This window comes from Eretmochelys imbricata, chromosome 3, assembly GCF_965152235.1.
Source record: "Eretmochelys imbricata isolate rEreImb1 chromosome 3, rEreImb1.hap1, whole genome shotgun sequence".
Lineage (NCBI taxonomy): Eukaryota > Metazoa > Chordata > Testudines > Cheloniidae > Eretmochelys > Eretmochelys imbricata.
In genome coordinates this window covers 205134325-205159074 of record NC_135574.1, presented here as the reverse complement: position 1 = coordinate 205159074, position 24750 = coordinate 205134325, and the positions used below count along the sequence as shown (strand labels likewise).

The 24750-nt window shown below is 44.4% G+C and overlaps 1 protein-coding gene across 2 annotated transcripts; it reads right to left on the bottom strand.

Annotated features, from left to right (window-relative positions):
* Positions 1–1401: 1401 nt before the first annotated feature.
* SEC23B (SEC23 homolog B, COPII component) lies at positions 1402–23817 on the bottom strand. Of its 2 annotated transcripts, none has more exons than XM_077814141.1 (20): positions 23666–23817; positions 19896–20131; positions 17670–17727; positions 16859–16945; positions 15686–15922; positions 15176–15261; positions 14283–14427; positions 13211–13369; positions 12225–12340; positions 9889–10012; positions 8768–8848; positions 8264–8353; positions 7564–7670; positions 7223–7376; positions 5635–5712; positions 5161–5322; positions 4577–4663; positions 3760–3915; positions 2854–2919; positions 1402–1651 (listed from the first exon to the last, which is right to left on the bottom strand). In XM_077814141.1, exons 2-20 carry the CDS (start codon positions 20114–20116, stop codon positions 1562–1564), a joined length of 2304 nt encoding a protein of 767 aa, XP_077670267.1. In that variant the 5' UTR covers positions 20117–20131; positions 23666–23817; the 3' UTR covers positions 1402–1561. The 2 variants fall into 2 exon arrangements, with proteins under 2 accessions (XP_077670267.1, XP_077670268.1); XM_077814142.1 differs by having other exon boundaries at positions 23670–23754.
* Between the last annotated feature and the right edge of the window lie 933 nt (positions 23818–24750).

Below are 24750 nucleotides of genomic sequence, written 5' to 3'. Positions count from 1 at the left end.
GGCTCAGAGCCCCCTCCTGCCCCCAAACTCCCTCCCAGACCCTGCCCCCCATGCCCCTGCCCTGGCTCAGAGCCCCCTCCTGCCCCCAAACTCCCTCCCAGACCCTGCCCCCCACGCTCCTGCCCCGGCTCAGAGCCCCCTCCTGCCCCCAAACTCCCTCCCAGACCCTGCCCCAGCTCAGAGCCTCCCCCTGCCCCTGCCCCAGCTCAGAGCCTCCTACTGCCCCCAAACTCCCTCCCAGACCCAGCCCCCCTGCCCCAGCTCAGAGCCCCCTTCTGCCCCCAAACCCTGCACCCCTCTGAATCCCTGGGTTCTGGGGCAAAAAGGATGTGGGTATCTCAGCAAAACCGGGGGCACACATAGGTTCAGGGGGGAGAGAGTGTGGGTATCTGGGCCAGGAGGGCCCTGTGGCTCGGCTCTGGGAGGGAAGGGGGTACGGGTGTATTGGCTGGGGGGCATCAGGGCTGGGCTCTGTGGGGGAGGGATTGTAGGGGTCTGCAGACTGCATTTCAAAGGTGTGGCATGTGTTAAAATTAGATTTTACACACACAGCTATATAAAGCATCTTACCATTAGCGACACACTTGATGTGAAATCTAGCTCTAGACATTCTTCATTCTTGGCTCATATCAGTGGTTTTGAAGAGGGTAAATGAAATGCAGAAAATCTTGTATTAACAAGTCTGGAAAAAAACCCTCAAATTCTGTGACAATTATGGGCAAGAAATGTTATTTTTGGTCTATATAAAATAAGTGTTACATTCAACAAAGCCAATATTAAAATTCTTGTAATTACAAGTCAATGCAAGTCAATTTAGTGAAATCAATGCAAATCAACAGAGCTGGAAATTAATAAAGGTAATTTAGATCGAGTCCTTATGTTTTTCATCAACATAACCCTATATACAGGAGCAGGTCTGAGCCATAACATAATGAAGTAACAAGATGAAGCATTCTAAGATTTCAAGAACAAAGAAAAAGTTCAAGTTCATAGTGTACTTTATTGTGTGATAAAGTCAACCTCTCAGCGTAGACAGGTAGACAGACACACACACACACACACAAGTTCAGTCCAGCACTAAATGCTCTCCTCCTCCACTTTTATTTTTCATCAGTATAGTCCCCCTGATGAAGCTGCTGAAAGGCAAGTTACTGTTTTTTAATTATTTTACACACAGGCCATTAAAATTAATCTAAAAATGTATTAATATCTATATCAGCTAAAACATCCTTGGGCTGCAATGTATGAAAAAAATAAAGATCAGAGAGATCACATAAAAAAGGAATACAAATAAATTAAAAACTAAAAGAACTAAGTACAAAACTCTCCTTGAATATTCATTTTGTGTAATATTTAAAAGCCTTGATCTCAAAGAGGGAAAGGAATGTAGTACATAGAACTAAGTACAAAACTCTCCTTGAATATTCATTTTGTGTAATATTTAAAAGCCTTGATCTCAAAGAGGGAAAGGAATGTAGTACATTTTTCCACACTAATTGTCACCATGATCCCAGTAATTCTTCGCTTTTTTTTTTTTGGTCACTTCCTTGTTAAGTCAAAGTTATGATGCACTTGACACTGCCAACTTTTTCAAATGATCCATGAACACCTGGAGACTAACATCATCCGTTAGGATTGGAGATCCTGATTCCTACAATAATATAAAATAAATTAGTAAATAACTGTAAGAACAAAGCAAACACAGTTACCACTAGGACTGTTCTGAAAGGATGTCAGGCTTCGGTGCTCTACCCTAATTGCCTGCTAAATCAATTGCATAAGGATATATTGGGAAGAAGTTGCTTGGTAACAAAAGCAACAACATTCCATATTGTGGATTCCCAAAAGAATACATAGTGAAATATTTATTATTCAAGGAGCAACCTGTGTATCCCTGCCCCGGAAAGTTTACATAGACAACATAAAGGTAGAGGAAGAATGAACAGACACAAAAACAAGCACATTGTATATTCAGATGCAGTACACTTATACCTGGTGGGTTGATTCATTTATTATTAATATTTTTACTCTATAGTACCAGAGTACTAATGTAAACCAGCTGTGATCTAATGGTATCAGACCAGTTAGTGAAGGGTAGATCAAGATGATATTGTGGCCAACATTTTCAAACCTGACTGCCTGAAACTTTGGAAGTGCAGCCTAAATCAAAGTAGCTTGGTTTTCAGAGTTGCTGAGCTCTGGCAGCTCCCACTGAAGTCAGCAAAAGCTGTTTAGGTGCTCAGGACCCAACAAGCAGATTACTGTTCCCACTAATTATCATGTTACCTTTATTTAGGATCTTAATTTTAAAAAAAAATTAGGAGCTTAACATTAGACATCCAGGTTTGAAAATGTTATCCTGAATGTGCAAGTTATTTTTGTTCATCTAATTGTTCCCTGTTCATCTAGTTTAGCTAGTATATCCTAATCAGTTGATATTTACTGTAATGAACACACAATGTATGTCTAGGTTATAAAGAAAATCTGGCTCCTCAGAATTGAGTTGTACATTTCTCCGTTTTTAAATACTGTGACTATCAGAGCCAACACACAGAAGTTCCATTCTTAGCTCCATTGTTACAGGGAGATGTTTTCTCCCCTCACAAAACATGACAGAATTTCAAATCATCAAATCTTCAAGGCATCAATGTCTGTGAAAGTTGCTAGCCAGGGGAGAAGCATGAGAGGTCTAAAGCAACCCACAGGAACTAAGCAAGCCATTGTTCATAGCCTAATGCTATGTGATTAGAAAGCAAATAGAATGGGGAAGGAAAATATAAATTTAAAAATGTGTATCTTATATATGCATGCTTCTATCCTTCCTCCAACAGCAGTAACTCCTCCATAACTCACCTGTCCCCACGCATAGAGGTTATTGTGAGTCTGAGAGGGGTTCACTTTAGACAAGAGGAAGCGGGCCTGTAAAAAACAAACAAAATATTACAAAAATAATAAAATAAAGAACATCAACTCCTTCAGGACTTATCACCACACCTCAGGTCACCACAGCAGTCTGGCTAGCCTTTGCTTTCAGGCCCTTGTCTAGAGAATATTTTTTTCTCATTTAACTTGAACTGATGTCCCACTAAAGTTCCAATGCAATAGTTATTATGGATATCACTATGGTAACCACATGATGCAATGGTTTTCATCTCTTGATCACTGTAATAGCTAAACATTTGACCAATATTTTTGGACATCAGTTACTGCTGCTAACTGATGTGGCAGTTATGCTGCTTTTATAGAGGGTGTGATAAGCAGAGAAGGGAATAAGAGGAAGATAAAGCTAAATAGCTTCTTATTACCAGAGGCATATGGACTATACCAATTTTTGTTGGTACAAGTGTTCCCACTTGTTGCTAGTTATGAATGCTGCCATAGGCTTCGGAAGAGAGAATGCCAGGACTAGGCTTCTAATCCAGCGTGACTCATAAACAAAGTTGCACTGAATGTATTACCTAAGCAAGATACGTTTTGATATGTAACTATCATTTATTCTCCATGCAGTATGTCATCTGACCATTTTCTTTTTTGCACCCTTTTATTTCAAAGGCCTGTCCCATGAACAATTTCTAAACTACGCTTTTAAAACAGGCTATTAGGGTAAGGGCTCACAAGGAAAGATATATAGGCTGTACACTTTGAGGGTTGAATTACTGCAAAGTTATTTAGTCTACAGAATCAGCTTATTACTAAACCTATGAACTTGCTTCAATCAAAAGTAATAGACACGTGCTCCTGGATAAGGCTTTGCCGTACCTGACTGCCTCCATGTTCAGTGTTAATATAACGCGGCATTGGGAATCTAGTCTGCAATATTTCCTGGGCATCGTCCAATGGGGCTTGCAGTAAATGCTTGAAGTTTTCATATTCAGGCATGTCTTGGTAGCCAGCTTTCCGCCACTGTGCAATCGTCTATTGGAGGAAAAGAGAGAAAGTAGGAGAGAAGTCTCCATGTTACCCCTCACTTTGTAACTTTTGTGTCTCTGCTTTAAAACAGTAAAATGTTATAGGAAACACATTTTTATTATTTAGTCAATTACTTAGTATTTGTCTAATCCTGAATTCAAATAAAGAACATGCTAACAAGATGAGAAACTCAGCCAAATATCTACATTTATTTCTGTAGAGCTGCAAGAGCAATTTGTTGAAAATAACCAATAGTTTAAAGTTCATCAAAATATACATTTATGAGGGATATGCACAGCATTGTTAAAAATTGCTATTTCCCGCAACAGATTTCACCAACAACCAGCTGATTGGCTCAAACTTGCAAGCTTACAGGAGAGCCTGACAACCTGCTTCCACTCACGATACAAACATTCCCCCTTCCCGCAACAGATTTCACCAAACAGCTGATTGCTCATACTGCATCATACAGAGCGGAGACCAAATCTCTTCAAAAAACAGGAAGCAGATAACTGAGCCATTGCAAACTGACATGCCTTTAGAGGCAATATTGCAGGGGAATTAACATTGGTGTCATTACACTAGCCCAAGCTTTTCAAACGGCTCGTTTTACACACACAGTAATGGTGCAGGGTAACAAGAGAAAGACACATGATTTGCACTGTACCTCACCAAGGTAGATTACAATCTGGAAGAAAGTATCCATCAGCAGAATTCTGTCAGCAAGAATGCTGCTGCTGTCCAAAAGCACAGGCTGGGAAAGATAAAATGAGAAGTCAGTCACCATGATGCCCTCAGAACTGTATTAAACTTCAAGTTCAGTGCAATAGATCACTGTTCTACAGCAGTACACAACAGAATCAATTGAGTGCCAATCAGTCTGAATAAGCAAATTTCAGACTGTAGCCAATGACACAAGTATCGCGGAACGAATCATCAAGGTTTCTGCAGGAAATATAATGTGTAGAAAAGCTATTTTTCAACTACATGAGTTTGATTTGAAATGATCTTGGACAAGAATCTCTCATCAAAAGAATATTATGTTTACTGTATGTTCACAACTTTAGAATTTTAAAAGACTATACTTGTCTTTGAAATACAAATATTTTTCTGAATAATTATCTTAATTAAAGGCAGACCATACTACAAGCTGGACCATTTGTATAAAACAGTACCATTTTGACGACTGACTAGACATTATTAAGGATTGTTCCAAAGCTCTCTGCTCAACATAGCAAGTCAGTGACTTACCTCAGGTGGTCCAGAGAAAGAATAGGAATAAAGGATGGGCTGGATCATGATGAGGGACTGGGTCAGATCTTGTCTGGCAAAGTGATGACGGTAATAGGAAGATTCATCCGGGCTGTTATTAAACACTTGAAGAAATGGAGATCGTCGCAAGTGGAACATAAACTACATTTAAATAGAAAGATGAGTGAGAAAAGAAAAAAGAAAAAAAAAAATGGAATTTTTTTTTTTAACCTCCCTATTCACAAGTCCAGTCTGAATGTACAATAAGTTACTGCCAAAGTCTTTCCTCTAATTAACTCTTTGGAAGCTTCATCTACCAATCGTTTACAGCATTTAACTGCATGCCAGGGTGCTGACTTGCATCACAACAAATTTAAAAATCATCAGACAATCATAATTGTGTGTTTTATTGACATTTCTGCCTGTAACTGCCTTTTTCCACATCTCCATGTCTATGCAAAGTGGAGTCCTTACCTGGGGATACAGAGAAAATGAATCTGACAGTCTGAAGGAATTCGGATCATCCTTGTTATATTGTCCAAACTTCTGACACTGTTGGAAGGAATGCGTATTACCAATGGGTAATACAGAGAAACGTTACACAATGTGGTGTCTCAACATCTCACTGCTAGTAGCTGGGACTGGATGACACAGGATGGATCACTTGATAATTAACCTGTTCTGTTCATTCCCTCAGAAGCACCTGGCATTGGCCACTGTTGGAAGACAGGATACTGAGCTAGATGGACTCTGATCTGACAGAGTATGGCTGTTCTTATATTCTTTTCACATTATTAATTAAGTCACTAATATGCGGGGCTGTTTCTGGAATAATGATTGGACTCCATCTTCACTTATCATATTTTAGCATGTAAATACATATCATAAGCTTAGTACAAAGGTCAGATTAAAAATAACTAAAGGGGAAAAAAATTGCTTCCACGAAATTAATGTTTTTTATTGGATCAGTTATGATCTGATAGCTGGCTCTCATTTAATGCTTTGTATATCACATCACTTAGGCTTCATTATTGCCAAGGTGTTTTGTATGCTACGAAACACTGGCTGGCCCAACGTTCCTTGGCTCTGCAACAGCAGACTGGAAATTCTGCAGCAGCGTCATTGAAAATCGACGGTTTTAATGACTGAAATATGCAAATGAACACTGCAAATAAGAGCAGTAGCCAGCCCCTCGCATTTGTTTAGTATTCAATTCACTTTTATTTTACACTGACCCCACATTTTCAGAACTGGACATGCCACAGGCTTTTGTACGAACACAACATAGCAGCATTGTAGGCTATGTCTACACTGAAAATGCCACAGCAGCACGGCTTCAGTACTGTTGCTGGACTGCTGTAGCACTTCAGGATGGACACTTACTCGAGTGACAGGAGGGGTTCTCCCATTGCTGTAGTTAATCTACCTCCCCAGGAGGCGGTAGCTAGATCGAAAGAATAATTCTTCCGTCAACCTAACACCACCTATGCCAGGGACTTAGGTCGGCTTAACTCCATCACTCCAGGTGTAGGTTTTTCATACCCATGAGCGATGTAGCTGGGTCAATTTAATTTGTTAGCACAGACCAGCCCTAAAAGCCGTTGGGGCATAGCTGGAGATTTCGGCAGCTGGGACTTTTGGCACCTGTAGAAAAGTTGGAGGCAGTCTGGCGTTGTAATATAATCACGTCAGCTGGAGGATTCTGCTGAAATGATCAGTAGTGGACTAGCTGATGTTTATGGGCTGGTCTACACTGGAAACTTACATTGGCACAGCTATGTCTCTCAGGGGTGTGAAAAAAATCTATATCCCTGAGAGTTGTAGCTGTGGCTAACCCCCAGTGTACACAGCACTAAGCTGATGGAAGAATTCTTCTGTTGATCTAAGTACTACGTCTCGGGGCGGTGGAGAACTACAGCAATAGCCTCCCCTCCCGTCGCTGCAGTGAGTGTCTACACTGAAGAGCTACAGCAGCGCAGCTGTAGCGTTTTAGGTGTAGACAGAGCCTAGTAGTTTACACAGTTTCAGATTTAACCCAACAAGATTCGCCCATCACACTTACCAATCTGATTAGCTGCCTGTCTAGCCATCGCAGTACATCAGGTCCCTCTTCCGACTCAGCTCTGTAGACTCCCAGACGAGCCATTAGCACTGCAGCTGCTTCCTGGTCAAACGCCGCTTCTATATGTTGGAGCTGACTCTGCGCATCTGCCCAACTGATAATAGCAAAGTTAGTGCTACATACACTCATCTTTACCAAGTACAAAAACTGGATCACGCTGTACAGGCAAAACACCCTGTGTCCAATCCACCCAGACCACTGGAAAAATTCAGAAATACAGATTATACTAACGCTTCTGCCATCAAAGAACAATACAGTAGGGACTGGCCTATGGAGCTCACTTTCTGGCAATGGTGGTTATTCGAATGCGTCTCTGTGTACTGGAGTGCTGATACTGAGTGACAAACTGCACGGCGCCTCTGCCACCCTGAGGTATTGGTGCATTGTGCTGCAAAACAGAGGAATAAAGTGTTACTCTCATGAAGCGTTTCTAGCGTAGAGTTACAGAACAGCAAAAGAACTGCAATGCATTATACGTCAGGCCTGAGTATAATTGCAAGCTTCAGTCCCGCTGCTCAAGGTGGTCACTTTTCAGCGCTGCTGGAAAATATAAGGAGTATTAAGCAACCCCAGAGTAAGAATGGGGGTGGCAAGTTAATTAGATACTTTGCTAACAGGCTCTACATCAGTTGGGCAATAAAGGATGGGAGCAGTTTCTCATCCCTACAACAGTGGAAAAATAGCACATGGAATAAGTATAACAGGTAGGGAAGAGAAAAGAGAAACAACAGCGTCACTGTGCAAGGTAAAAACATTTATCACTTAGCTCTTATCATGCTTTTCATCAGCAGAGCAAGTCGGAGCATGAATGCAGTCTGTGTGAGACTGTTTTTTCTAGATATGACACTTGTTAATTGGTATCTCATACGTTACAAAGGGACCATTGTAATTACTCTTCGGGGATCTGCTAGGGAGGTGATGGCTACTATAGACAACAGTATTCTGTAACTCTACATGAATGAGGAAAAAAACTGGACTGACCTGATTCACCACTTCAAAATATATGGCAAGAGTTGAGCTGGGATCCAGGCTACAGATTTTCCACTGACATGTACTTCCAATACCAAGTTCCTGGAGAAGGTTCAAAGGAAAAAAAAGAAAGTGGTGATCTTTTCTCTAGTGCAGGATAAGTTAAGATCACTTTAAATTCTGACCAAAGGTAAGACTCAGCACGTGCCTTCTACTGCATCTCACACCTAGATACACGTTAAAGTCCAAAAGTGAACTTGAAAACAAATAATTAAATGAAAGCTTTACTGTTTAACAGCTGAAGCCAGATTCAGCTGTCTTCTCCAAGGACACCAGTCATCTTTTTCCACTGGTCAGCCATCCGTGGAACACATTAAAAGCAGCCCTGCAGGAGACCCCACCCCTCATTCAAAGACCAAGCATGTCACCTCCACAATGCACCCAATTTACTTCTAGCCTGGGCTTTGCACTGTTTATTTACTTCTTTATGAAAGATTTTCCATGTTGGTAACTTACGTTTTCAGAGACGCATGGTCCTTTAGCGTTTAGTGATACGCATGGTCCGATAGCCCCTGAGATTTTCAGCTCCCTAGAAGTCTAAAATAGGGTCAGAAAAGTCCAAAAATCAAATCAGTCAAACAAAGTACACAGCCGCTCAGCTTTAATCAGAAAAGACATTGATGATCAGAGGTTCCCAAACTGCTCTGCAGAAACCTGGCAGGTCACATGGAGCTGCCTTCTCCTCCTCCTTTCCAGCTGCTAAGTTACATTAGAAGACAGTTAAACCACATCCACTAATTTTCCACGGCAGCTATTGTTGCAGTTGCCACAGGGATGTTGTGCAATCGTGAAGGGGAGGAAATGTAGCCCACGTGACTGTATCTCTGAACGCCACACCACGATTAGAGTTTGAGAACCTCTGATCTACATAATCAGATTTCAGACAAAAACCACAAGCCCACAATTGCCTGTGGGAGTAGGAAATTGTCCTTGACAAGTTAGGGCAAGTAGGGCCAAGTCATTCATCTCTGCAAAGATTAAGCTTTCCCTAAGGAAAAACACCCCAAAAAAATCCATTGTCTGTGAAAGTGACAAAAATCTGGTCAATTTCTTTCTCCTGCTGCCTGGCTGCAATAGCCTGGGCAGGCACTGGAGCTATTCAGTGTGGGGAGGACACCACCAAAAACGGAGGCAGGGGAAGGGGAGAGCAGCAGAGCCCAAGCCACTCACTATTCAACAGGCTCCAAGATGGGACCAGAGAGAAAGCTCCTCCCTTCCAGCAGCCCAAAGGACATGGATGCTTCAAGTCAGTGGGGCTCAGCACCAAGTGCAGTGATTTGCCTGCATGGAACAGCTTGGAAGGCTGAGGAGTTAGGTTAGATATGAAGTGTCAGGATCTTAGTATTTCCTCCAAACAGGCTTGGTTTCAAAACATACACTCTCTCTGGCTGCTGCTTCCATCACTAAGAGCCACTGGAAATTTAAAATAACTCACTAAAATGTTGCATGTTGCAAAGTAAGCTTAAGTATTTCATTGTTTGCATCCTAGACAGAACCAACTATTTAACAATCTGTTATATCGGAGTGCTCTTTACTGATTTATCTGTTCATTCTGTTTAATGCGCCCTATCTCTCACCTTCACTTCTAACGTAGCACCAAACGCCATACGGAATTCTCCATTGAAGTCTTTGCTAAACACCCGCTGGAATGTCTGCTTGAAGAGAGAAGTGTTGAAAGAGTCTCCCATCACCATGTGACCCCTGGGAAAGAAAAATAACAAGGGAACTAAACAACAAGTAATTGGAACGGAATTGCAAAAGATGTCCCTCTCCTACCCTTCTCCCACCACACAGACAGACAGACTTTTTAAAAGTTTCCACAGCGAATTGCAAAGTAAGGAACTAGCTACAGGAAGGATGCATTCCAATCCTCAAATCTGAACATGCTGGCACCACCCCCAGGAGCAGGGCACAAAGGAGCAAGTTCTGGGTTAACACAAAAATGGAAAGTACAGTAAGTGTTTATGAAAGGGGTTAGATTGACAGCCAGGGAGTTGTCCGTTTGGCCACAGAACAGTTCTTGCAATGGCAGTGCAGTCTTCCCCATCTGTGTGCTAGAATGGAGATTGGGGAAACCTAATTCTAGGGCTGGAGGGTAGTTCTGTCTTTATCTGTTTATTTTCCAATGCATGCAGTGCACCTAACTCATAAACTACTTGATGCCCTAGCAGTGATGATGCTTGACACATTACGGAACTCCCCAACCCCCAAACAACCACCAACTAAATCCTCTTCTAATTAACTCACCTCCTCAGAAAAAGCCCGAGTAAATGGATAGGGCCTAATAGCACAGACTGAAGGTCTATCACACCAAGAAAGGGAAGGCAATTCTAGAGCTAAGAGTCTTCTATCGAAAACACCTTGCCTCCAGCAAGACGAGCATAGGGACTTTCCAGATAACTGGCCCAGTAGATCTCAACTGGCAGATTAAAGAGACAGACAGTCCCTACAATAATCCATGTAGTGGTTGGCACCTCTGCAAATGCCACCAGCAAGGGTAAGGAGTACTTGTGGCACCTTAGAGACTAACCAATTTATTTGAGCATGAGCTTTCATGAGCTACAGCTCACTTCATCGGATGCATACTGTGGAAAGTGTAGAAGATCTTTTTATACACACAAAGCATGAAAAAATACCTCCCCCCACCCCACTCTCCTGCTTATCTAAAGTGATCACTCTCCTTACAATGTGTATGATAATCAAGTTGGGCCATTTCCAGCACAAATTCAGGGTTTAACAAGAACGTCTGGGATGGGGGGCGGGGGGGGGGGGGGAAAACAAGGGGAAATAGGTTACCTTGCATAATGACTTAGCCACTCCCAGTCTCTATTCAAGCCTAAGTTAATTGTATCCAATTTGCAAATAAAAAAAAAGTCATTATGCAAGGTAACCTATTTCCCCTTGTTCTCCCCCTCTCCCCCCCCCCCCCCCACGTTCTTGTTAAACCCTGGATTTGTGCTGGAAATGGCCCACCTTGATTATCACACACATTGTAAGGAGAGTGATCACTTTAGATAAGCTATTACCAGCAGGAGAGTGGGGTGGGAGGAGGTATTTTTTCATGCTTTGTGTGTATAAAAAGATCTTCTACACTTTCCACGGAATGCATCCAATGAAGTGAGCTGTAGCTCACGGAAGCTTATGCTCAAATAAATTGGTTAGTCTCTAAGGTGCCACAAGTACTCCTTTTCTTTTTGCGAATACAGACTAACACGGCTGTTACTCTGACACCAGCAAGGGTGCTACTCAGTGCAAATGATGATGGTTGGACTGGGGATACATGCCCACTAGGGACTGAAATGACTCTTGGCACTGGCTTCTTGACTCCAGAGAGGCCTAGCATCCATAAGAAATTATAATTCTGCTACTACCCTGAACCAAATTCAATCCAGTGCCTTAGCACCAAGCCCATAACCAAGCCCTCCTGGTCCCTGCAGAAAATTTCATTTTGCATGACACTGTGCAGGATTAACAAGCACTTAACATTATGCTCATAATGCCACTGCTCATCATGTCACTGCTTAATCTGTTTTTCAGCTCTCCTCTCTGGAAGTGTCCTTGCTAAGTCTCAGTGAAATAAAACGTGTTTGTAGAAAAAGACCGCATCCAGGGTTTAGGAGTTGGTTAAAACATTAAATCACCCTTCTCTAAACAGGACATCTGCTTTGCCACTGACTGCATCAAAATTCATCCCATACAAGCTGCCCTGAAGTACGACCCTGCGCTACTGAAGTCAATGGCAGCTTTGCCATTGAATACAACAGACAAGATCTGACTGCTAATGCTTAGAATCAGAGAAATGACAATAATTTTCACCTCCATACATTTATATCAAACTAATCATTTCCTATCCCACTCTTCCCCCGCAAAAGACAGGGCCATGCTTGCTCACTGCTCAGGGCTGAGGACATACCCAGTAAGGTTTGTACAACATTTCATCTCCAAAAGGCCAGTCTGATCAAGAGCACAGGCGTAGATATCAATGCAGTGGCCGTTGGCTGCTGTGCGATTAGCTAGAATCTCGTAGTGCTGTGGAGACAAAGGGCACGCAGAGTTTTTAAAACATTCCAATAGGCAGGTAAGGATTTCCTTGGGTTCTACAGCTGGGGCCAAAGCAGGAATTTGCCCCTTGGGAAAGCATGTTCTATTTTAATGGTGACATACCACCCCTAAAGTAAGGGCCCCAAATCCCAGAGCCACAATACACAATGAGCACTGCATTAGAGCTTGCGTTTCACTTCTATGACCTTTGTTATCATCTCCAAACTGCACTGTACATTCAGAGTAAATACAGCACATTTTAACCACTTAGCTATGTGTCAAGAAGACCCAGGAGGCATTTGGAGATTGACTGGTTCTCAGCAGGAGATGCAAATGCGCTCTCTTGCCAGGAAAAGAAGAGGGGTTAGGATACTCCTGGAACTGAGGGTCGAATCCTTCTGCCCTCCGAACGGCTGAGGAAGAGAGGCTAAAATACCTTCTTGCTCTCTGGAGAAAGACCTGTGCTGGATGCAGACTAGGACTGAGAGACTTAGCCTTGTTTGAGACTTGGTGGAACAGAACCCGGCCTTATACCTTGACCTAGGTAATAAAAACAGCATCTGTATCTGAGGGAGACCCAGGTCCATGTTTGGGCATACAGGCCTCAGGGCCACGAAGAAGCAGCGTGCTTGTCACTAGTAAAGTTGCACAAAGGGGTTAGTAGGGTGAAGTGCAGCTCACCAATACAGACCTAGGATTAGCTATTGGTTCCCTAGGGGTGGCTTAGAGCCATGAGCTGGCACAACTATGTTGCCACCACATACACCGTAACACCCAAACCAGTTATACCCAGCAGGTCCACGACATCGTTTGTGCAGCAGAAGCAGTGTCTTTGCTTTAGCAGACAGCAAGACCTACCTTTGTGGCCTTTTTCATGTACCGTGCATTGTCCTTCTCTATGTCATGCCAGGAACGAATGGGGGTTTTCAGTTCGTCTCCTACCACCATGCCAGGCCCTTGTGTCGGTGGCCCGCCTGTAAACAACATTATTCTGGCCCCTGTGTTTGGAAATGTGCCCTAAAATAAAATTAAAGCCTTATTTTAGAGATTAAAGGACAGCAATACTTTTAATATACTTTTTGGGGCAAGGTCTGTCTACCTCTGTGTACAGCACCTAGCACATCAGGGGGCTGATTATGATGGGGGTGTTTGGGTGCTCCCTTAAAAAATAATTCCTGCCTTCTTGACATGGAATAGTGAGGACTGATGCACCGCTGTCAATTTCTAAACAAGGGGAGGTCAGATTTCATGCTCCCACCCCAGATTTCTGCTCCCATCTTCCCCCCTATGCCTCAGGTGATCTATCCACAAAACCAGTGTATGATTCCACGGAGATCCAGTGAGGCTCTGATGCATCTGAAAGCCAAATATTGTTTGTAAATATCTCTGAGATTCCTGAATGCCCTCATACAAAGTATCTTTCAAATATTATTTAAGCGTAACTATCCCTGACATCACACCCCAGGAGGAGTCAAGTAGGGTCATTTTCCCATAACAAAGTTGAGTAGGTATTTCAAAAGTTAAGGGATGTGACAAACTACACTCACATCTGATATGTGAGGCTCTACCAAATTCATGGCCGTAAAAAACACGTTCTCTCCTCTCTGGCTGTGAAGTAAGGGTGGCAATCCCACGACCCCCCGACAATAGCCTTGCGACCCACCCCCACCCTGACCACCTTTTGGGAGAGGACCCCCATGGTTACGCCACCATGAAATTTCAGATGTAAATATCTGAAAACATGAAATTAACTAATTTTAAAATCCTCTAGCCATGAAATTGACCAAAATGGACCATGAACCCTATTGATACACAATCAGGCCACAGACCAAGTCTTTCAAATACTGAGACATACTGGCCAAGCACAGCATAATCCCACAAGATTTTAATTTTACCAGGTAATCTCATATTAAGAGTGAATTAGGATTACCTCCAATAAACCAACAGCAATTGACAAAGCTACTCCAGTTGATCGCAAGGGTCGCTTTCCCTGAGTCACTGGCCATGGGTCCCTTTGTAGTTCCCCAAGAAGATCTGTCAGGTTCATGTCAATCTTCTGTACAGGCTGCAGAAACCTGCAAGAATTCAAAATGAACAATTATAAATCCTATTGGTTTGGTCTTTGCTGCCAAAAACTGTATCAAAGTAATGCACCTCTTACACCTGAAGTTTTCAAAACAGGCACAAGGAACAGATACACAATTTGATCAGAGCAAGATACAAAGAGCACATAGCATGAGGACTTGGAAAAGCTACTCCACCAAAATGCACCAGAGAACTGGCCACGGAACGAGAGCTTTATGAGTGAGTGAGTGACAGAGAGCACATGAGCTAGGACCCAACACAGGGAAAAACCGTTTAATCTGGAAACAAACTCCCGCTGTTTTCTAATAATTCATTATTCTGCTCGACTTTTACAATATTATTATTTGTATTTCATTAGTGCCTAGGAATCCCAGTCACAGACCAAGGTCCCATTGTGCTAGGCACTGTACAAACACAGAATAAAAAGGCAGTCTCTGCTTACACTTTAAGTAATAAGTTTTCAAATGCTGGCTCCATATAGAAATCCAGCGTGGATGGCACTATTTTTGGAGTCTGTAAGAAACAGACACTATGAAAGCACTATAGGCTGCTCAAATAAACCTCATCAATATAGATCTACAATTGTAAACAAGTTATTGCAATGAGAGAACTCAAGCCATCTTACAAAGGATTGTCTTTAAGAAACCCGCATTTAGGGGCTTGGGTCCTACAAGTCATAATGTGAACATGGGCTCTGTCCTGCCCTTCTGGGATAGTGTGTTTCACTGAGCCACTTACCTGCTTGAAATAGGTGGCTGTTCCTGAGGCTGAAGAGGTCTTCCCTGCTGAACGGGTACCACAGGCCTTGTAAGACCCAGCATATCCTACAAGACAGAGGGAAGCGGTGGGAAGGATAAACTTGATTACTTAAACATCAGATCTATTATTTACTATCTAGCTACCGATCCGAGGTACTTATCTAGCCCCTCTTCCCCTAGTATCTAGCTGCTTCACATTCTTTAATGTATTTATCCTCATACGCCTCTGTGAGTTTGCTATTCTCCCCATTTAACAGACACGGGAAACCAAGGCACAGACAGGTTAAGTGACTTGCCCAAGGTCACACAGGAAGTCTACAGCAGAGCAAGAAATTGAACCCAGGTCTCCCTAAGGTTAGTGCCCTAAACACTAGACCATCCTTCCTATTTGCTCTCTACAAGCCAAGAGTTTGAAAAGGGGGGAACGTGATAAGAGACCTAAATGGAATTACATGTTAGATTAAGTGTAGGAAGAGAAGGCAGAACACACCTGTATTTGCTTAGCTGTCAGGTCCTTGGTCCCTCTGAAAACATAGCTCTTGGAAATTCCTTCGCAGCTCAGTTCATGAACCTGGACCATTCTGCCAAATGTGATCAGCCCCACCAGTGCATCTGGAGGCAGCAGACTCAAGGACATCTGCAGGGATTCCTTCAATGCTTGCAAGTCTTCCTCTTCCAGACACGTGTCAACAACGTAAAGGAAGATCAGTGGGGTTGGGGCACCTCTCTGTTGTGGAAAAAAAAAGGTTTACTATGAATCTGTATATGCTCTCAGTGACACATACTGCCCACCCTCCTTGGGCTGGGAATTCTCATAATGAAACACAATATTTTAATCACAATGGTTACAGAAATAAGAAAACTCTTATGTCTTTCACTCACAAATATCCATTAAAAGTCAGCAAGTTAAAATATCTTGTTTCGGGAATATCACAGCACTCCTCCTGAACGATAGAGAACAGCTAAAACAGATCCGCAACTGGATCAGCAAAAGATGGTCACCTTTTCTCATGACTGGAGGCATCGAGAACAAAGCACAATGCAGGCAGGACAAAGACCTGGGAGACACTTATCTCTCCACTGACTTATTTGAACTATGAAACTGGTTTTAGAGACCCACTGCTCAGTGGGTTGGCAGGATTGGGCCACAGTCTATAACAACAAGACTAAGGGCTTGTCTACACACAGATTAATTCTGAAATGGGTTAAACTAAACCAGAACAAGGCACTCTTGTCCTGGAATAAGGATGTCTGCACATGGAGTTATTCAGGAACAGCTACTGCAGAATAGCTATTCCGGTCAATTTCCAAGTGTAGACAAATGCTTAGAATACGGCTTGTTTGGCTTCTATTTAATTAAAATAGAGAATCTGGATGCTAAACGTAAGAAACTGCATCCATTTCCACTCTCCAGTCTTCACATGAAAATTGTATACACAGATTTTGAGAGGAAACCTATTTAAATTAAAAAGCTAAAAAGAATGGCTTAACCCAAGAGATCAGACAAACAGCAGGGAGTTTAAACTGTGCTTAATTAACCTAAAGTCCAACTGCACTTTGCTCATGAAAACACTTTATTCAAGTTATCTTAAATAATCTTACAGCATACATATGTGTTTCAAATGTTTTCTGAGAATCCCAAGCTTGACCATGATGCACTTACCTGCACTATGTATTCGATTGTGGAAAACTGAGGCATAAGTTCTGCTGGCTGATTTATTTCGGATATGCCTGCATACGCTGGAGGGAACTGAAAATGAGAAGCAAGGATTAGAAAAAGCAAGTTAACTGTGCAGGTTATTTGAAGAAATGTACAACAGCAGGTATATCTCCTGCATTATGAAGGCTGGATGACGTACAAGGGAGGAAAGCTTTCGAATTCAAGTACGTGTTGCTCAATTGCTTATTTCCTGATACAGCAGCAAACTCTTTTACCTGAATAAAATGCAGCATTGGTTCTTCACTGCTTTTCATTATGAATGGATAGCAGTGGTGGTTAGCAGCATGTGTATAGGTCTGAAGCATAATTCAATTAGAAAGCAACTGAGAATCGTTTAGTCAGATGACACACAGTGTTTCTGACAGCAGACATCCACTTACAGCACAGCAAGTTTCATACTCAGAAGAACAAAAGACAATGATGAGCCCTGGCCTCAACATGCACAAAGAATATGATGAAAATGTAAGGCACAAAAATAACTACAGATCAGCTGCCTGTAGCACATGTGCTGGCAAACAGCCACTGGCAAAACTGAACCAAGACTAGAAGAGATGAGATTCCACTGCTTTCACATCACACTGAGTAAAAAGAAATGCTGAACTGGGTGCACCAAGAGAAAGAGGCCATGGGGAAGGGTCTCATTAGCAGAAATTTCTACCCTTCGCTAGAGAACGCTATCAATTGAATACTCAATGAAGAGAGCATGAAGGTGATAGAGAAGATAATGAGAAAGTGAAGCACTTTCCCAACCTACCTGGTTTCTCTGAAAACAGAAGTTACAGGCCCAGAGCTTGGCACGATAATCAACTTGGCTAGAAGAAAGGAAAGGTGGGACATTTAGTACAAAGGTATCGATTTTATAGCCAAACACCTACCAGGCTTTACAGTTGAGATGAAAGAAAATAAAAACACTCAATATATTTTCTTAATTTTAATGACCGAGTTAAAGGACCTCAGAAACACAGATTTTAAAGCCAGAAGGAACCAGTAGATCTAGTCCGACTTTCTGTAGAACACAGGCCACAGCATGTCATCCAGTTACCCCTATATTGAGCTCAATAACTTGTTTCAGAGTAACAGCCGTGTTAGTCTGTATTCGCAAAAAGAAAAGGAGTACTTGTGGCACCTTAGAGACTAACCAATTTATTTGAGCGTGAGCTTTCGTGAGCTACAGCTCACTGCATCCGATGAAGTGAGCTGTAGCTCACGAAAGCTCATGCTCAAATAAATTGGTTAGTCTCTAAGGTGCCACAAGTACTCCTTTTCTTTTTTCAATAACTTGTGTCTGACTACCACCATATCTGCCAGAAAGACATCAAGGTTTGATCTGAAGACATCAAGAGAACATAACGCATCTAGTTCAGAAAGGCATCACCATTTCGCCCAGCAGTTTGTTCCAATGGTTAACCACTTTCACTGTTAAAAATCTGTGCCTTACTTCTAATTTGAATTTGTCTGACTTCGGGTTCCTGTTCTGCCTTTCTCCACTAGGTTGAAGAGCCTTTTAGTACCCAGTATTTTCTCCCTGGGAAGGTCTTTACACCGGAATAAAGTCACCTCTCAATTTTCAGCCTGTGTTTTGGGGTTGGTGTTTTTGCTCCCAACGCGTAACTAGCTGATAGTTAACAGATGCCACAAGTCAGTGGAATATTACTGTTATTTATTATTTGTATTGCAGTAGGATCCACAGTCTTGGAGCAGGACCCTAATGTGCAAGGGATGTACAAACAAAATGATGGTTCCCTGCTCCAAAAAGCTTGGCCCCCTTAGCCCCTGTAATTTTATAGTGTGAAGACTAGTGCAGTAACACTTGGATGTACTCTCCTTCCTCTAGCTCAGGGGTCGGCAACCTTTCAGAAGTGGTGTGCCGAGTCTTCATTTATTCACTCTAATTTGTTTCGCGTGCCAGTAATACATTTCAACGTTTTTAGAAGGTCTCTTTCTATAAGTCTATAATATATAACTAAACGATTGTTGTATGTAAAGTAAATAAGATTTTTAAAATGTTTAAGAAGCTTCATTTAAAATTAAATTAAAATGCAGAGCCCCCCCAGACCAGTGGCCAGGACCCAGGCATTGTGAGTGCCACTGAAAATTAGCTCACATGCCGCCTTTGGCACCCATGCCATAGGTTGCCTACCCCTTCTCTAGCCTTCCTTTACAATCACACTTCCTGTTGATCTCATTGGCAACACCTTCTTCCCAATACTCGTCAGAAGACACGCATGTCCATAAGATCATCATGGGAGTTTGAGAACACAGAAAGTGCTTCCTCCCCTAAAATAAAAGCACACGCACAAACAAAACCTTTCTACTTACATCAAACCTCACCTACATCCAGGAGGACTACAGCGTTGATTCAAATTCCCACTTTGCCACCAAAAGCACAGAGACCAGTCTCTTCAGACATTCCTGGCCCTAATTAATATGTAGAGCCCTGCAAATCCACAGATAACTGCTTTATATCCGCAGATGTGGATATCCATGGACCACTTTTGTGGCTTGTGGGTTGGATGCAGAGACCAATTTTGTATCTGCGCAGGGCTCGACTAATACGCCCATCACTGCAGCCTCTAGGCGCTAGGCATGCTTTTCATTCAGTTTAAGGTGCACAGCATACTAACATTACACAAGGGCAACGTCTCAGTGATTAGATATACGTAGCTATTTGCACATCAGTGCTGGCTTCCCTTGAATCGCTGACCCCCGAGCTCGGATAACCATTTGCCTCTCCACCCCATTTCTGCTTCCTTCTCATTCTGGCAGCCCGGACTAGCAGACTGGCATTCTTTACTTATCACTACGTGTGCAAGTGTTTGAAAAATTTCAGGACACCTAATCTGAAGGGTCTCTTGGGACAGGCCCTGGCCTGAGAGACGGGGAAGGAAAGGGATGCAGATCAGGGAAAACAGATTGCGATAAGCTCTATTTCCATCCAATGTTAACATTCAGAGGTTAGAGTTAAGTCAGAAATTCATACCAAAGCGGGTTGAGCACGGCTTTGCAAGTCTGCCTGCTGCAAAGCACTGGTTCATATTGTACAGGCGGCAGGTCTAGACGTTCTTTCAGGGGAGTCAGTAGACAGGCCAAGGGTACGACCATTCTTGTAGCCTCCAACCTGCTGGAAGGCCACACGTTCCAGCTGAAACGCACTCCGTCTCGCTCTTCATTTTGCTGAATGAACTCCAGATATGTCGCCATGGAATCTTCAAGGTTCTGAAAGAAAGGACAACCGATATGACACATGTTCATTCAGGAACCACTCACTTGAGCAACAGCACGACAAGGGAGTTATCACTTGGCAGATAAACACAAGATGATGAGATTCCAGCCCTAAAGAGAATACCATCAAAAGTCGGAAATTCTGCAAAGATGGACACCCATCAGTGGGACTACTCACACGAGTAAGTTACAGTCATACACAAGCCACTGCAGGATCAGGCCCTACATGATGAAATTAGCCAATCCCACAATAAAATGAGCCAGTATGAGTACATCCACATCTATTAAGCTCTCACCCAGTGCTCTGGCCAAGCTACCAACATTTAAGAGCCAACTGAAATCAGCAGATCCCAAATGCTGCAGGTAGACCTCTCCGTCACACAAGATTACTCCCCATTAAGCATGAGCATCTCTTTGCGGTAAACACCCCAGTTCCCCAACTCTGTTGCTGACCTCAGCCTCACAGCTTCCAGATCAGTGGTTCTCAACCTATTTACTACTGTGGGCCACGTATGCAGCTCTGTATGTGTTATGTGGGCTGCATTCACACAGTATATATACTACCTGTATGACCCTGAGAATGTCACGTGGGCTGCAGCTGTGTGCTGACTGGGCTGCAGGCTACCCCATGGAAGGCTTGGAGAAAACTGGTCAGGCTTCCAATACAGCCTGAAAGTCACCAAATGAGAATGTGTGTGGACCAAAGGAAGAAGCAAGTTGTAGAACGCAGGACCTTTCACAGAGGATATCTTGCTGCCAGCCCTCCCCTGTTTGTAGCAGGAAAGGAAACTGTTAGCCTGAACACTTCAGATGATCTCTGCTCTGTGGCAGCAAGAGACAAAAAGACCCCAAACTATTTAGGGCTTTCAAGGTAGAAATGTAAGGTGCTGTTTCACCTGGAAATCACTGGTTGCCATGCAGATCATGGAGCATCGTGTAACGTGGTCCCTATGTGACATCCCTACGTGAGATTCTGCACTGGCTGCAATTTCTAAAGGGTTGCAAGGAGAAGACCCATTTAAAGTGCATTGCAATAATCGATCCTACAGGTGACACAAGCATGGCTAATCAGGCCAAAGTCTGTATCCAAAAGGAAAAGGACACAACATCCTCACCAAGGGCAGGTAGGAAATACATTTGACCACCACTGCCGTCTGGGACTCCAGTAGCAGTGGAGATAAAAAGATCCTCAGGTGCACTTACAAACCAACCACAGACACAAACATTAAGCAGAGATGCAGACAGAAGAAATGTCTCCCTCATACCCAGTGTAAGCATTCTCTCAGTCACAGCTGGGTTGCGTGTCAGTCACCCTAATGTGAAGCCATGTCCCAATCTCCGTCAGAGAATAATTTGCCTGATGACGTCTTACAGAAGACATGGCATGGAAAGAGAGCTGAGTTCCTTTAGCATACTGAAGAAATCATCATTCCTGCTGCCTTACCAAACTGTGTACCAGCACCACATACACACTGGACAAGACAAGACAAGATGAAATCCTGGGGAACCCCATATGAGAGCACCTTCACAACACATAAGAAACTGCCCACCATCCTTGAGGCATGCCAGAAAATACAGACCCGCTCAAAAGCAAGACCATATCAGTCCCTGTTAGGATCCATATGCATGTTAATGGTCAACAGCCAACACTGTAGCATTTAATTTCAGAAAGGGGAATTACACAAAAATAAGGTTAGTTAACCAGAAATTAAAAGGTACAGTACCAAAAGTAAAATCCCTGCAAGCCGCATGGAAACTTTTTAAAGACACCATAATAGAGGCTCAACTTAAATGTATGCCCCAAATTAAAAACATAGTAAGAGAACCAAAAAAGAGCCACCATGGCTAAACAACAAAGTAAAAGAAGCAGTGAGAGGCAAAAAGGCATCCTTAAAAAGTGGAAGTTAAATCTTAATGAGGAAAATAGAAAGGAGCGTAAACTCTAGCTAATGAAGTGTACAAATATAATTAGGAAGGCCAAAAAATTTTGAAGAACAGCTAGCCAAAGACTCAAAAAATAATAGCAAAAAAAAAAAAAAAAGTAAGTAAATCAGAAGCAGGAAGCCTGCTAAACAACCAGTGGGGCCACTGGACGATCGAGATGCTAAAGGAGCATTCAAGGATGATAAGGCAATTGCGGAGAAACTAAATAAATTCTTTGCATCGGTCTTACGGTTGAGGATGTGAGGAGGAATCCTCAAACCCTCTACACAGTACTTCTTCCTCTAAGTGCTCCACACACAACCCCATCCCCAGGGTTCAGAGCTCTCTCCCGTGAGCCACTCAGCTGCATCTAAACATCATGACACCCTCACCAGGGTCCCTGTGCTGAGCAGAGCCTGTGAGTCAGATAGGCAGGCTGACAGCATCACAAAACAGGAGCTGACGGAATTGACTAATCCTGACGTAAAGAAGTTAGCTAATCCTGGGTTAATAGAGGAACGTCTTGCCTCTTTAGTTTTAAATGGGGCTTGTATCCAAGATGTTCTCAGAAGGTCTTTGTGAAGTTTGTTGAACTGCGGGTGTTAGTTAGAGAGTGAGGAGATCAGGGCAACATTTTTAAAAAAGGAGAAATTTTAGCTGTTTCCTCTGTGAAAGAGAGTAAAGGTTTACCAAAAATTACACAGAAAATGCCATAATGAGGCAGGGCCCCTCATGCCAACCCCATACTGGGGGAGACTCCCCCATCCCACTCCAACAGCAACACAGTGGCCTCACACCAACCTCCACCCAGAGTGGGGGAATCAGTGATGTGGGGGTCCTTGTCCCTCCTTCACTGCCCACAACAGAGGCCCAGGGGATCCTCCCCCCGTTCTCTGAGCCCTAGGGTTGCCACCTCCAAAGTACGAAACCCGCACAATATTCAGGATGATCCTGAGCACATCAAGCTGGGCAGCGAGCACCGAACACCCCGACAGATTGCCGGGGCAGTGACCTCAGAAACGGGACAATACTGGGGAACCTGGACAGGTCTAGCAGCCCTACTCAAGTCCCAAATCGTAGAGGAGGCGGCCCCAAAAGCAACAGTGGGGCCCTTTCCCCTCCTACAGTGGCCTGGGGAAACTGACCCCACCCCCCACTGGGGGACCCCTTCACCCCATCCACCGACTGGCAGGACTCCCTCCCCTGACCCACGAGACTCTCTTGCCCCATCGCCCACTTGGGGGACCTCCTCCCCTGACCCAGGGGACCTTCCTCGCCCCCACACCCCATCCCCCACTGGGAGAATCCCCTCCCCTGACCCACAGGACCCCCGCACCCTTTCCCCCACTGGGAGACCTTCGCACCCCATCCCCCACTGGAAAGGAACCCCCTCCCCTGACCCGGGGGACCCCCTTCGCCCCATCCCCCACCCCTCCCCGACCCAGGGGTCCCCCCTCCCCTGGCACCTTCCCCACTGGCCCGGGGGAGCCGTCGCCCCCTCCCCTCACCCGGGGAACCCTCCCGCCCTGGCGGACCCCCCCCTCCCCAGCCTCAGCACCGGGGGCCCTGCCGAGACCTGCCCTCCCGCCGCCCCCGAACACCCACCTGCCCGCGGTGCTGTCGCTCTGCCGGCTCCGCTTCGCAGCGCCCGACGATCCGTGTCCCGGCAGCGCCCGCGCCCGAAAGGCCAGCTCAGCGGCGGGGCTGCCCGACAGCGAGATGGCGGCGCGGGCGCCTCGCCGGCTACATTGCCCTTGCCCAAGATGGCGGCACCATTGCGCGGCTGCTGTCGCCATCTCAGCGGAGGGCACCCGCGCCTCGTTACGGGCTTCCGCCCGCATCCAGTATGGCGGGCGGCTCCATGAGGCTCCCGGTCGTGGGCGGGGCCTTGCAGGGTTAGCGCTGACTCGCCCTTCCAGTGGGCGCTGGCGGATGGGGGTGGAAGCGGGGAGGGCAGCTGTGAGTCCTGGTGATGTGGGCATCCCCCAGCCAGCCAGCTCTCTGTGCCCTGAGGTTCCCTCACCAAGCCGCCTCTCCCTTCGCCCCCCTGAGGTGGAGGCCACACGGCAAACGTGCTCACCTCGCCACCCCGCCGTGCCAGCCCCGAGGGTGCCCACCTCCTGGCACAAACATCACCCCGACTCCGAGAGCAGTGACACCCAACAGTCACATCAAAGCCTCGCCGCCCCGTGCCGCTTAAAAGCCTCCTTCGCCCTTGGCCCTGTCGCGTTAAACAAGCCGCGCGTTCAAAGGCCCCTTTCTCACGTCAAAACGTGTGTCCCCATCTTGTACCAAAGCATCCTTACGTGGCAACAAAATGTCACCCCACAAATTGCCCCAGGCCCTGACACTGAACAGAGGATCCAGGCAATGTGGGGTGGCCCAGACAAAGTCAGCACAAACACCAAGACAAATGGGAAACCTGTGGGGTGGAATAGATATTCTGACACCATCTCAATTGATGCTATAGAGATGGCTATAAAACAACGGCGAAGTCATGTTTAACAAAACACACGCAGTGATGGTGGGTATCTGCAGGAAGACTGAGGGCCAAGCTCACAACTGGTATAAGGGACTGAACCCAGTTTTGGAGACTCAAGACCTGATGTAGGAGGGGAATTTTTCACTCTTTTAGAGATACTATTTAATGGACTATGTGACCACTAAATAATCCCAGTACTGTTTGTATA

Bases quoted from the DNA above. Each gene is read 5' to 3' on its own strand.
- SEC23B (XM_077814141.1), bottom strand. From the start codon at position 20,116: ATGGCGACATATCTGGAGTTCATTCAGCAAAATGAAGAGCGAGACGGA. The intron at 8,354-8,767 runs GTAAGTTACCAA...AACCTTCTCCAG, and splicing joins GACCATGCGTCTCTGAAAAC to GAACTTGGTATTGGAAGTAC. The intron at 7,671-8,263 runs GTCAGTCCAGTT...TCTGTTTTGCAG, and splicing joins ATTTTGAAGTGGTGAATCAG to CACAATGCACCAATACCTCA.